Source organism: Barbus barbus, assembly GCF_936440315.1.
Source record: "Barbus barbus genome assembly, chromosome: 12".
In the NCBI taxonomy this organism is placed as follows: Eukaryota; Metazoa; Chordata; class Actinopteri; order Cypriniformes; family Cyprinidae; genus Barbus; species Barbus barbus.
Window position 1 is genome coordinate 5,447,278 of NC_136740.1, and position 13,883 is coordinate 5,461,160.

The window sequence follows — 13,883 nt, forward strand, 5'->3', positions numbered from 1 at the left end:
GATGCACACACACAAAAAAGGAGCTTTTGGCATTCTGAGTTTTTGCATCAATGTTTGCTGCACAAAATAAAATTTTAAAAAGTGTTTTTTTCCCTCCCCTTAAAAATGTTATGATTTTAGTTTCTTATCATAGTAACACAACGAATCTTTCATCATATTGATATCACACAAAAAAGTCCAGGACTAAAACAGTGGTTGCATCTATATAAAATAAGAACAAAACTGAAGCCTGGACAAAATTGCTGGCTCTCTGGAAGAAGAGAGAGATTTACTCCCATAATCACTTATTTCTGTTTCCCTCTGAATTAATACTTTAGTTTTCTTTCATGGACAACAGATCCAGCTGCTTGATTTTGCTGTATATATGTATTGCTGCAGAACCGTTAGAAAATAGGACCATAATAATAACTGTTCAATAATAAGCAGCATTTTATGTGAAATACCCTCAAAATAACACGAGCAGGTACATTTTATTTTGATGTATGTAATGCGTTTTGCACGTTTACTATTTTTATGTTGGATATTTTAGGTGATTGATTAATCGTCTTATTTAGGCTAATGAAAAAAGATAGATAGATAGATAGATAGATAGATAGATAGATAGATAGATAGATAGATAGATAGATAGATAGATAGATAGATAGATAGATAGATAGATAGATAGTAACTTTAAATGCAAATATTATTCATAATGCGTTACGGGTTAGGGGTCAGCATTTCTAGCAAATGGAGATTTGACATGGAGCGGCCGCTATTCAATGCGATCCAATGGGAAAATCCTGTCTGGTCCTTCAGTGTCCAATGAGCTGAGCTCAGGGGGAGGGTCCGTGTGCTGCTCAGACAGAAAGAGACTTCAACAAACTCTCCTCCAAACAAGATCCTTCTGGATACAAAGATGCCATGTTTCCTGTGTTTGCTGTGGAATTCGGCATGAATTAGCGCGTGAGCGCAGCTCTGGATATTTGTCGTTGTGGAGTTATGAACTTATGAAGACTATGCAAGTTTGCAGTGTGGTCTGATATGAGGTAAGAAGACGTGCATGTTTTAGCCTATTGAGACGTAAAAGTTATACTTAAGCAAAATATGGGAATTATAAATGCGATGTAATCAAGTCCATTCGATGACATCTAGCATGAATAGATACAGAGCAGATATCAAGAACCTGCAGACAGAAAATGTGTAGTTTAGCATATATAGTAAATATAATTGTAGTAAGAATAAATACAGTTTTTTTCATAAGTTAAAAGACACGTGTGTTTTAAAGTAAGAAGAGAAATGAACGCGCGCTCTGCTGTTTTCCAGGAATATCACGCGCATCTGATGGATGGATGGAACTTCCCTCATAAAGAGTTTCTGGGCCCGAGTGGATTTCATGTGTGTGTAAAATAAGACTCAAAGCGGATGAAACAAACTAATCATAATCATGAAGCTGTGTTCGTCTCGCATCTGCGTGTAAGGCATCTCAGGAACCTCCGTGAATTGCTGGGAATCGGTGATGGCAGGAACACCTTCAGGACGTCTCTGAAACCTTCCCATGTCGGTGAAACTGCTGGAGACCTCACGCATGCGGTTGAGTTTGTGTTGTGGAGAGATTGAAGCGAACAGCAGAAGGGTCTGAGACACCTGTCCGTGACAGAGAGCATGAAGGAGAAGTCGAAGAACGCGGCGCGGACGCGGAGGGAGAAGGAGAACAGCGAGTTCTATGAGCTGGCCAAACTACTGCCTCTGCCCTCGGCCATCACCTCACAGCTGGACAAAGCCTCCATCATCAGACTCACCACCAGCTACCTGAAGATGAGGATAGTCTTCCCAGAAGGTGAGTCAGTCATTACCTATGCATTACTAATAGACATCATCATCTGCGCAGACACGGTGTCGGTAAATAATTCAGCTTAACATCATTATTAGTGTTCTATAATAAAATATAGGCTACAAATATTATCGCTACTGTTTATTATTATTAGGCATATTATTATTAATATTGGTGCTGTAGTTACTAAAATATTAATAATTCGGATATTAGTATTATAATAATTATTAAAACTGTATTAGGCTATTTGTTTAAAATTATTGTTTTGTTTCAATACTATTTTGATCTAGACATAGCTAAACAACAACCGTTTTTCTATAGGATTTCAATCACATAATTTGCAGAAAGCATAAATCATATCAAACATATTATCAAATAAATAAGACGTTTTAATAGAGATTTAGAAGGCCTGTTCGTTTTTAAAAATGCAAACACGGAGCAAAAAAATTTTTTTGCAGTAGCTTTTTATTTATTTATTTTTTTAGTAAAGCAACACATATATATTTTTGAATTCTACATATATATATATAAAAACCATGAAAAGGCTTTCGTGAATTTATTAGTCTATTGCATTAAAGCAAGGAGGCTGACTGTAGGATATTTGAATGTAATTGTAGACATCATGGTGGTTCTGATTATTAGCGTTATTTTCCATCTTCTGTTCTGCGTGACTGAAGACAAACAGCGCCAATTATCACTGACGCGTCTTTATACACGACATCAATAGCCTATATACAGCCTATATTAATAGGTAAATAATAAAACTACTACTAATAATAATAATAGTCAAATAATAAAACTGCTACCACTACTGATAATAATAATGATAATAATAATAATAATAATAAAACTACTACTACTAATAATAATAATAATGAAAATGTTCATAATAATAATAATAATAGGCAAATAATAAAACTACTACTACTACTACTAATAATAATAATAATAATAATAGGCAAATAATAAAACTACTACTACTACTACTAATAATAATAATAAAACATCAATAAAAACTAAACTGTAAAAAGGCCAATGCGGATATTCCATCACTCAGCACGGGTTCGAGACAATGTGACGCATTTCATCAGCAACAAGCTCCTGGAGGCTAAACGCGATCGTTTGTGTGTGGCCAGTAATATCAAGAAGAAAAACATCTCGCCAGAGAAACATTTCGCCAACGCGCGCGCGACTGTTTTTATTTTATAGCTAATTATTATTGAAATCGTTTTTATTTGGTATTTTCTGTGTTGTGTTTATCCATGTTTAAATTTGAATGATAGGCCTATGTGATGTAGGCTTTGTTATGTATTTCTAATATAATAACTGATTTGTAAGCTTCTGTCTTTGATAACAGATAAAGAGAGACTTTACTGAAACTGCTACATTTATGTCAATTAGGCCTACATGTATTTCCCAGCTTGCAGTGCATGAAACAAGCATATGGTCAAATACATTCTCTGTCCATAGTGCCATAGGAGAGATACTGAAGTGTGGCATTTTACCATCCTGCAGCATTGCTTTACTCGTTAGACTATAAATACATGATTTTAAACATAATGTGAATGAATCAGCTCGCCTGGGTTAAAGGTCAGCGAGGTCAGGCATGTAGTGCTGGAGGAAATGAGACAGTAAAGTTTTATTAGAAAACAAGGAAGGTGAAGGTGCTTTTATGGAGGTTATTTATTGCTGGGCTGTGAAGAGAATAACTCTGACGGACACTGCTGTCAAATAACGGTCCAGTTTAATCATTTCACTTCATGCCATAGACTTTTATTCATTTGATTTTTTTAGGGTTTGGTTGTGCTTTTTTTTTAATTCGTATTATTAGTGATTCCTCTTGGATGTAAAATCTGTTTTACAGTTATTAAAAATGGCTGAAGCTTATTTATAGCGATTGTTTGCATTAGAGAATAAAATAGGCATTTTTGTAATTTCGTTTGGGAAATAATGCATTATTTTCATATGATTTCAGCTTCATTTTAAGATATGCAGTGATGTGTTTTAGTCGTATTGCTTAAGCTTCTCCTCGGATCCTTCGGAAATGCATTTATCTCCAGACGCGCAATTATTATTTGGATTCAGAGCAGTTACTACTGTTTCGACAATTTATTATTATTATTATTTAATAAAGCGAAATATTTGATCATAAGCTGTAATTAGAAAGCACTATTTCACGGTCTCGTAATCGTCAAATATCTTAAAAGCAGCAAGAGAAAAGTGTTTTTTTTTATGATCTGTCCATCAAACATGCTTCCACGGGATATGTGGTTCTTTCTCAGAGAAGTAATGCTGGATAAACGCGGAGTCCGTGTTTGTTTAATGCTTTGGTTTTCTTCTGATGTTTGTTTTCGTGTGATTTGCATTTCAATAAAGATTGCGTGTGTGTCAGACTGTTTGCTTTATCGAGTTTCTCCATCAGAAATACTCCTCATTTACTTTCAGCGTGTTTACAGTCGATTCAGTCAGATGACGAGAGACTATTATTATTTTTTTTGTCATTTTTTGTAGATTTGGACAGTTTTTGTTGTTTTTTTTCGTCAAAACGAATTTCATATTAGAGACATTTTATTTATGCGCTAAGATTGGTTTTGTTAGGCTAGCATCATGATAAGTCAGTTTGTTATTATTAGTAATATCGGAGGTGTTTTGAATGCGTTCCGCAGGTCTCGGGGAATCCTGGGGTCATGTGAGTCGCGCGAGCTCTCTGGATAATATGGGCCGAGAGTTAGGATCACATCTGCTTCAGGTACACACTTTACTATTATTATTATGTTTGTAGGCATAATAATTCAAATATGCTAATAATTCAGGTGTCGAACTTGTTTTAATGATCTTATACTGTATATCTGTATATCAATTTTGCATTAGTGACTCTATTCCATGATAAGCATCTAAATATTTGTCATTTTTTGTAAGTGTTTCTTGCGAAGACTTTTTTTTTATTATTTGTATATTTCATAATTTACTTAAAAATTTACTTTTTTTTATAAGCGCTTCCTGCCGCTATGTATATTTTTAATTATTGTTATATGAAAGCTTAATTTTATCTCCCTATTCAAATGTCGAATGTTACCTCAACTCTGTATATAATTGACATCTAAGAGCTAATGATGTTTTAATAATATAAGAACTTATTAATTTACTTAAATGCATTAGTTTGATATATTTTTACATTTTCTTTAGACTTTGGATGGCTTTATTTTTGTGGTAGCTCCTGATGGGAAAATCATGTACATTTCTGAAACTGCATCAGTGCATTTAGGGTTGTCACAGGTAAAGTGCACATTTTTGTATTTACTACTGATTGCTTTTATTTAAAACCTAATTCTATATAGCCTATGTCACAGTGTTTCTGGCAGCTTTGACTGAAATGACAAAAGTCCATTTTAACAGGTAGAGCTGACGGGGAACAGCATTTATGAATACATCCACCCTGCAGACCACGACGAGATGACCGCCGTCCTGACAGCTCACCAGCCGTATCATTCACACTTCGTCCACGGTGAGACATCCTTCGCACACAAACCTTTTCATCTTCCCTCAAACCGCTCCTTCACCCTCTTCTGCTTCCTGTTATTTTTCTAGAATATGAAATGGAAAGATCTTTTTTCCTGAGAATGAAATGCGTCCTTGCTAAAAGAAACGCTGGCTTGACGTGTGGTGGTTACAAGGTAGGCTATTATAGTTTCATTCCTATTTATGTGTGATGTTTAATAAAACGGTCTCCACAGATGCATAAAAATATATTCATTATATTCAGTTTTTAATATGTCATTGTGTAGTATAGATCTTTAGATATTTTTAATGATATTGTGCCCAATAGGCATCATATTTTAAAACATTAGACAAATACAAAGACTTTTGATGTATGTGCAAGCCAAGGCAAAGAATATTTACATGCAAGCCATAATACAAGATATACAGAGAGATGATCACGGATGCAGTGAACTATAATACAGATGTGTGTGTGTGTGTGCGACAGGTAATTCACTGCAGCGGCTATCTGAAGATCCGTCAGTACAGTTTAGACATGTCTCCGTTTGACGGCTGTTATCAGAACGTGGGTCTGGTGGCTGTTGGTCACTCTCTCCCCCCCAGTGCAGTAACCGAGATCAAGCTCCACAGCAATATGTTCATGTTCAGAGCCAGCCTGGACATGAAACTCATTTTCCTGGACTCCAGGTACCATGTGTTCATATGCTTCTACATGTTGCTGTGTCGATAATATAGGCAACGGGGACCAAAGGCCTCAGACTATGAATGAAAATGCTTTATTTTTTTTTGCATCATTTTAGTTACAGATTATATCAGCATAAGGATTTGAAAAAAACTAACAAAAAAAAAAAAAAACATTGGCATTTGAAAATTCAAAGTTAAACATGAATATCAAAATGTTTCTCAGTGTTTCTGCCATACACTCAAGCTGCCATGAACAAAACCTGATCATGTTCTCCAATGTTCCAGAGATAATCATACAAAGGAGAGTACATGATGGCACTAATTTGCTTGCATTTAATAAGTGACCAAAAAAAAGAGAGAGAGACAAGAGAGAAGAATCTTCAGTGTGTTATTCATTTTATGTCATAGAGAGCAAATAAGGCTCAATATCAGAATCCACAATATGTATATTTAATTTTATTTCATAATCTTTCTCTAAATGAATGAATGAAAAAAAAATAGATTTTCAATGTAGTCTCGAAACCTTCTTGTGCATGTTAAACATTCTTTAAACAAACAAAAAGTATATTTGCAGTTTTCAGCATGATCTCAGACCTTTGGACACTATATACAGTATATATGTGAAATATGAAAAATAATTTACAAAGCACCAAATTCTTGTCTGTGCACGTGTGCCTCTGATTGTGTAAATGCAGCTTTTCCGCTCTCTGTGTGCATATGCAGCTGTGTTTAGCAAGACACATGTGCGTTTTGCACGTTCGGCTTACGTTTAACCAAATTTGTCCCGTTCCTGCACGTGCCTGTGTGTGGACAGGTGTTTGTGCTCACGCCAACACCATTGTTATTCCGTTCTGTGTTCTGTGTTTGTCAGGGTTGCGGAGCTCACTGGCTACGAGCCGCAAGACTTAATAGAGAAGACACTTTATCATCACGTCCACAGCTGTGACACTTTCCATCTCCGCTGCGCGCACCACTTGTGTGAGTTAGGTTTGTTTTTCCTCATTCCTCTGGTCGTGTCCCCTTTACAGCATCTAATAATAACAGCAGCTTTAGTGATGACTGACATCGCTCACCATCATGAGTGCCTTCGCATCTTCAGGGTACAACTGAGCGCGGTAATTGATAATACCACGTTATAGGAGATGAATGTGATTTCCCTGTCTCAACATATGAACATGAGCTTAGATTAAACATGCAATCTATTAGTAACCAAATTAGTGAAACGGATTGAAAATGAGATTTTTTTTTCTGCACGTTTAGTCCTTAAAAATACAATTTTCTATTATCCATTGTTTTATCTATTACATTCCTGATTGCAGCACAACACAGCTTATTAAGAGACACAATATTTGACATTATTTGCTATAAATAGTTATTAGGCTGAAAGAGAAACGGCAGTTTAAACATGCAAATGAAAGCAGTAATTAGCTTTTCTGAATAAGAAAGATTAAATGAACCAAAAAGGCCAAAAAAATTCCAATGTTGCTGATGGACATAAACAACAAATGAATGAGTCGTTTTTTCATTTTGTTTTGCAAAAGAAGCGTATGTGAAGTGAAAGTGTCAGAAATGTTTTCTAATTGATTGTGTGTGTTTTTCCCTCTGCAGTGCTGGTAAAAGGACAAGTCACCACCAAATACTACCGATTCCTGGCTAAGCAGGGTGGGTGGGTGTGGGTACAGAGTTACGCTACTATCGTCCACAACAGCAGATCGTCCAGACCACACTGCATCGTCAGCGTCAACTACGTCCTCACGTGAGTACACTATGTAAAGCTTTTTATGCCTCTTCAAATATGCATCTTCAAAATAGCATGAGATCTTTATACCCTGTTGTTTAATTGTCATCAATTAAATTCAGATAATGAACACTGATTTCTATGCAAGGCTATAAATTCACGTATTTATTATAATTTTCATAGTTTATATTTTGAAGACTTTTGTATTTGTAACCCCTTTTTTTCAGCTTCAGTGTTTCCATTATTAATAGCTTGTAAACAGAATATAAACCCCCAATGTGTAGTAGGCTTTTGTAATTACAATTTACAATAACTCTTTTCTATTTTAATATATTTTGAAATCTAATTTATGCCTGTGATGGCAAAGCTGAATTTATCAGCAGCCATTGCTGCAGTCTTCAGCGTTCCAGAAATCCATCCTAATAAGCCAGTTTGCTGCTCAAGAAATGTTTCTTATTATTATCAATGTTGAAAATGGTTTAGTTTTTTCAGGATTCTTTGATGAATAGAAAGTTCAAAAGAACATTTGTTTGAAATGGAAATCTTTTGTAGGTTTAGTTTTTTCAGGATTCTTTGATGAATAGAAAGTTCAAAAGAACATTTGTTTGAAATGGAAATCTTTTGTAACATTCTACAAGTCTTTATTGTCACTCTTGATCAATTTAACGCATTCTTACTCCCAACTTTTAAACATGCATTAAAAATATTTTTTCAAATTAATTAATATACTTGCACCATAACATGAAATGTTAAAAAAATATATATATATCTTGCTGCTTATTAATAGTTAAGTTTAGGTATGGTGTAGGATTAAGGGATCTACGATATGGTCATGCAGAATAAGGCATTAATATGTGCTCTATAACTACTAATAAACAGCCACTATGCTAGTAATATACATGCTAATAAGCAACTACTTAATTGTGAGAATTGGCCTAAACTAAAGTGTTACCACTTAAACTACAGTATACCCTCAAGTTGTTCAATAATGCAATTCCATACACATACTTGAATCCAGTTGTACATGACTAACATTGCATGCAATGTATTAGGCAAAAGTGTAGTATCCCATATCATTTCTTAAAGCTTCTGTCTACAGTTGCGTTGAATTGTCCACATTATTCCACTATTACACAGCTAAAAGGCCTCTCTCAGTCACTTACAACTAGCAATAGGTTCAGTACAAAATCATTAAGGTTCAAATTTATGGTGTTTGCAAGTCCAGCCATGACAGTGACGGAGCAAGTTAAAGCTGCCCTGATGCTCATCAGTCAGTTCGGGGTGTCATTCCTGTTCTTGCTTTATATAATATGCCAGCTGCATCTATAGGAACTGCATGGGAGCCAGGGGTTGTGGGTGATTTATTTGTCATGCATTCATACTGACAAACTCTGTGCATTACCACAATGAACTTTTCCACTGCAACTCTCTGGAAAGAATGAAGTGGGATTGAGCAATGGAGCCATCGCTCACACTACGGTTTTGAACAAGGGACGTATGGAAGAGTGAAGTGCAGCATTTGTGTGCACACTTCCAGAGAGCCCATTAGAACCGATGCCAGCATCTGGAGCATCGACAAAACCCCCCTCCCCCCAGCCCCAGCCCCGCTCCCGCTCATTCTGCCTCCTTTGCTATCTATCTGTTACAGATGTAAATGAATTGCGCACTATAAAACCTTCATTAAAACAAAGTGGATTGGTTTTAATATGCCAGTCTGCCAATAGCCCGCGAGTGTCAGATAGCACTTCAGCCACAGCTATAAAGGAAACGTGTTTATGAGGTTTAATTAATAGGCTGTAAAGATGATGAGTGTTTATAGCTCACAGCTTGTCCACATTATTCAGTGTCCATGAATGGAGTTCTCTTTTTTTGGTGATATTCTCCTCCATCATCCATGATTCAGTTTCCTTGAGAAGAATGATTTCCTTAAAAGTGTGCGTTGCAGTGTAGACATCACGAGTGCGAGATCTGTTTCCTGTTTAACCTCTCCACATGTGATCTCATTCAGAAATGCACAGCTAGTCTTTAGTGAGAAAAGGTAGTGAGGTGAATATGCCTGGCATCTTATCGTGGTGTTATCAGAGTCTACTCACATGGGCTGTGAGGTGTGAAATGAGAGTGTGTGTGTGTGTGAGAGAGAATGGCGGCTGAGCTGAATGAGATTGTGTGTATGCACTAAACCACTGACACCGGCCAACCTGTTGCATCACCTTAAGGCTTTTGGCTTCTGTTGACAAGCCTTGACCTCAGCTCAGAAAAACTCTGTATTTACATAGAGTGTACAACGAATGCGTCAACTTCATGGGATCCCGTGGATCTGCGAGTGCATTTGTGTGGGTGCATGTGAGAAAGTGTATGTCGGTCTTTTTCCAAGATGTTGCCATCTGCGTGCAATCCCATTAGTCTGCGCGCTGTCTGAGCCAGGCTGCTAGGCCTCTGGAGGGAAGCTGGCGTTGGCGCCTGGCTAGCATACACGCTAGCCGTCGTTTTCTGAAAGTTATACATCATTGGGAACAGAAATCCATACAGCACTTTACTGAGAAATCAATTCCCATTTCCTAGTTATGCCTTATGTGGTGATCCCTGTGTGGGTTTGATTTAGCCAGACATAGCTCTTAATCTCACTGTGTATTTGAACAGAGCCTCCAGCTCTCTGCCGTATGTTTGTAGGAGCCTTGTTCCAATCCTGCAGGAGAAACAATGCAATTCATTTTCTGTCTTTGAGTCTTCCTCACACACTGCTTCACAAATGAGCATGGAGCCTGAAGCATCTAAAGAAAAAGCCTGACCATACATTTCTCTGAGTGGTTAACATGAAAAGGAAAAATGCACCATTAAACAGTAATACTGAGATAAGCAGTGTAGTTGCACACCTGGGTGGGTTCGAGGCTCAATGTTGCTGTCATTCCCCAACAGGGACACGGAGTACAAAGGACTACAGTTGTCCTTAGATCAGGTGACGTCCACTAAACCTTCGTTCACCTACAACAGCCCGTCCAACCCCATCAGCGAGAACAGAAGAGTTGGCAAAAGCAGAGTCTCCCGCACCAAGACCAAAACAAGACTCTCTCCCTATTCACAGGTCAGTATCACAGAAACACCTTCCATATGGCTGGTAATGGTATATTAGGAGCAGTAGGACGGTCTTCTGTTTCTGGGAAGACTTCAAATGTGATTTACACAACTAGGACATGTCTAGTCGTTTCCTTAAACCAATCATTGCCTTCTAATTTTAGGTGTTGGGTTAGGGATAAGGTTAGGGCCTGGAACAACATGTAATCATTGCACTAAAATTTTAAGGGTAGGTTTGAGGTAAGGTTGAGGATAGAGTATATGTAAGACTCAGATTGGATGATAGAAATGTTGGGTGTTGATCCAGCGTCACGTTATATGTGTGTAAATCACACTGTGCACAATTTCAACTTTGCCCTCAGTGATAAAGTTATAAGTTTGACCATCCCGTTGGACAAGTTGGATGTGTTACTGGAGGCACCCCAAGACTACACATTTTCAGACTCGCCCTAATCAAATACACCGGAATCAGCACATTAGTAGAATCTCCAAGACGTGAAATGGGTGGATCAGATAAGAGAGACATCCAATGTGTGTACTGCTGGCGTGCCTCCAGGAACAGGGCGAGGAAACTCTGTATTAATGCATATTTGTTGTTTAGGTGCAGTATCCGGGTTTCCCCACGGATCGCTCAGAGTCGGATCAGGATAGCCCGTGGGGAGGGAGTCCACTCACTGACTCTGCTTCTCCTCAGCTTCTGGAGCAGTGTGAAGGCATAGACTCCTCATGCGTGTACTGGCAGTTCTCTGAACCACGGCCGCTCTGCTACGGCCTACCGCTGACAGACGACCACCATACCTCCAGCGACCTCGACAGCCATACTCACTCCGAGTCCTGTGAGAGGGGTCGCTGTAAGGCTGGCCGATACTTTCTGGGCACCCCTCAGCCCGGCCGAGAGGCGTGGTGGGGCGCAGCCCGCTCTGTCCTCCCGTTACCCAAGTCTTCGTCTGAGAATGGGGACAGTTTCGAAGGTGTGATGCCCCACATCACCACCATCCATAGCCTGCAAGGTATGTTTCTTTCAGTGGATCTGTGGTTAGAAACTAAATGTTTTTCATTTTGGTTCATTCTGAGCAGAAAAAATATGTTTTGGCCTTCCACCGACTCCTTTCTAAATCAAACCAAGTTAGAACAAAGTAAACATTTACAGGCAGTAGCATTCTGAAGAAAAAAAACGAACTAAAACAATGACCTATAAGAACCGAATTTCTCATTTGTTAATAAATAAGAGCTGAAGAACTGAATGATTCTTGACTCATCTGTCTATAGACCAGGAGTCTCCAGCCTTGCTCTTGGAGAGCTACTTTCCTGCAGGTTTTAGTTCCAATAATGATTTAACACACCTGCCTGTATTGCTCAAGTATTATCTTGATTAGTTCAGCTGTATTTGATTGGGGTTAGAGCTAAAATCAGCAAGACGATAGCTCTCTAGGAGAAGGGCTGGAGATCCCTGCTGTAGACAGTAGTTTACAGATTTGGTCTTCTGCAGGGATATCCAAACTCGGTCCTGGAGAGCCGGAGTCCTGTAGAGTTTTGCTCCAGCTTGCCTCAACACACCTGTTTGGAAGTTTCTAGTATCCCTAGTAAGACCTTGACTAGCTGGTTCGGGTGGGTTTAATTGGAGCTGTAGCTAAACTCAGATACCAGCCCTCTAGGACCGAGTTTGGACACCCTTGGTATATTAAGCTCTTTGAAAAACATTGCTAATTTTTGCACCTTGGACTGTGTTTGTTTCCTCATGGTAACACTGTTTTTTCCCTTTTGCAGTGAGGGGTCACTGGGACGAGGACAGCATGGTCAGCTCACCTGACACGAGCGATTCAGGCGACCGATACCGTGGTGACCAATGCCGCGCAAGTCCTCAAGAGCCCAGCAAGATTGAGACGTTGATTCGAGCCACACAACAGATGATCAAAGAGGAGGAAAGTCGTCTGCAGTTGAGAAAGGCTCCTACAGAAATACCTTTGGAGTCTACAAACGGTCTGGCCAAGAGCCACGGCTCATCGTTTCACAGTACCGACTTTCCCCAGTCAGCATTGCAGAGCGTGGTGTGTCGGGGGCCGGCTCAGGTTATAAGCCCCGCTCCTAGCCCTGTTCCTCTGTCCCGTCTCAGCAGCCCCATCCCTGACAGACTGGGTAAAAGTAAAGACTTCCTGCAAAGCGAGCTCTCCTCTTCTCAGCAACACCAGCAGCCGCTGCCCCTGACAGGCACATGTGCTGTCTCTCCGACTCCAGCGCTATACCCCTCACACCCCCGCCAGTACCTGGAAAAACACACAGCCTACTCTCTCACCAGCTACGCACTAGAACATCTGTACGAGGCAGACAACTTTAGAGGATACTCCCTGGGTTGCTCAGGCTCCTCTCATTACGACATGACCACTCATCTACGCATGCAGGCTGAACAAGCACCGGGCAATAAAGGCACCTCCGTCATTATCACCAACGGCAGCTGATGCTTATCAAATCACGAACTGCCACTCAGTGCTTCACCCTCTCACTCGAGCTAGCCTAGAATTTCTGATTTGATTTTTTTTTTCGTTCCTACAAATTCTACAAATATTTTTCTCTTCATTGTTTTCTAGTAAAGAAATGAAACATCCTTAAAGCATGCATTTACTTAAGAAGCAAAATTGCTCAAGATTGCTGTCCACAGAGAAGAGATTCCGAAAAAGAGTTTGTTTGTCAAATACTTTATATACCTGATTATTACTTTTTTTTTCTTAAACACTATTATAAGCTGCTTGAATGAATGGGGATAGTCCAAATTATTTCTGAAAGTAAGAGATTTAATGAGAACCATGAATTATGTGATCTCGTAACAGCACATTGATATGATGGTTTCAAAAATCTACACAGCAAATGTATTTAAATTATTTTATTTTCTGTAGTTCACATTTGGATTTGGGTTACTGAATTGTTGGGTCACAATACTTTGTGGTTAAGCTACATGTAAATTGAAATTGTGGGATTTTTTTTCATTTCTTGTTCATTACTTTGTTTGTTTTTGATGCAACAATTCTACATCCATGACCTCAAATTCCATCCAGGTTTTAGTCATTTGCCCTCTGTACTTGAGAC

The 13,883-nt window shown here is 38.7% G+C and overlaps 1 protein-coding gene across 1 annotated transcript; it reads left to right on the top strand.

The window, feature by feature from the left end:
* Window positions 1-1,641: 1,641 nt before the first annotated feature.
* Window positions 1,642-13,258, top strand: LOC306877668 (single-minded homolog 1-A; the record flags this gene model as incomplete). The annotated part of the gene is made up of 11 exons (XM_079429569.1): window positions 1,642-1,816; window positions 4,477-4,559; window positions 4,997-5,086; window positions 5,207-5,315; window positions 5,399-5,484; window positions 5,796-5,995; window positions 6,864-6,970; window positions 7,601-7,748; window positions 10,647-10,812; window positions 11,410-11,812; window positions 12,570-13,258. The coding sequence occupies 11 exons, from the start codon at window positions 1,642-1,644 to the stop codon at window positions 13,256-13,258; spliced, it is 2,256 nt and encodes a 751-aa protein (XP_079285695.1).
* Window positions 13,259-13,883: the final 625 nt, after the last annotated feature.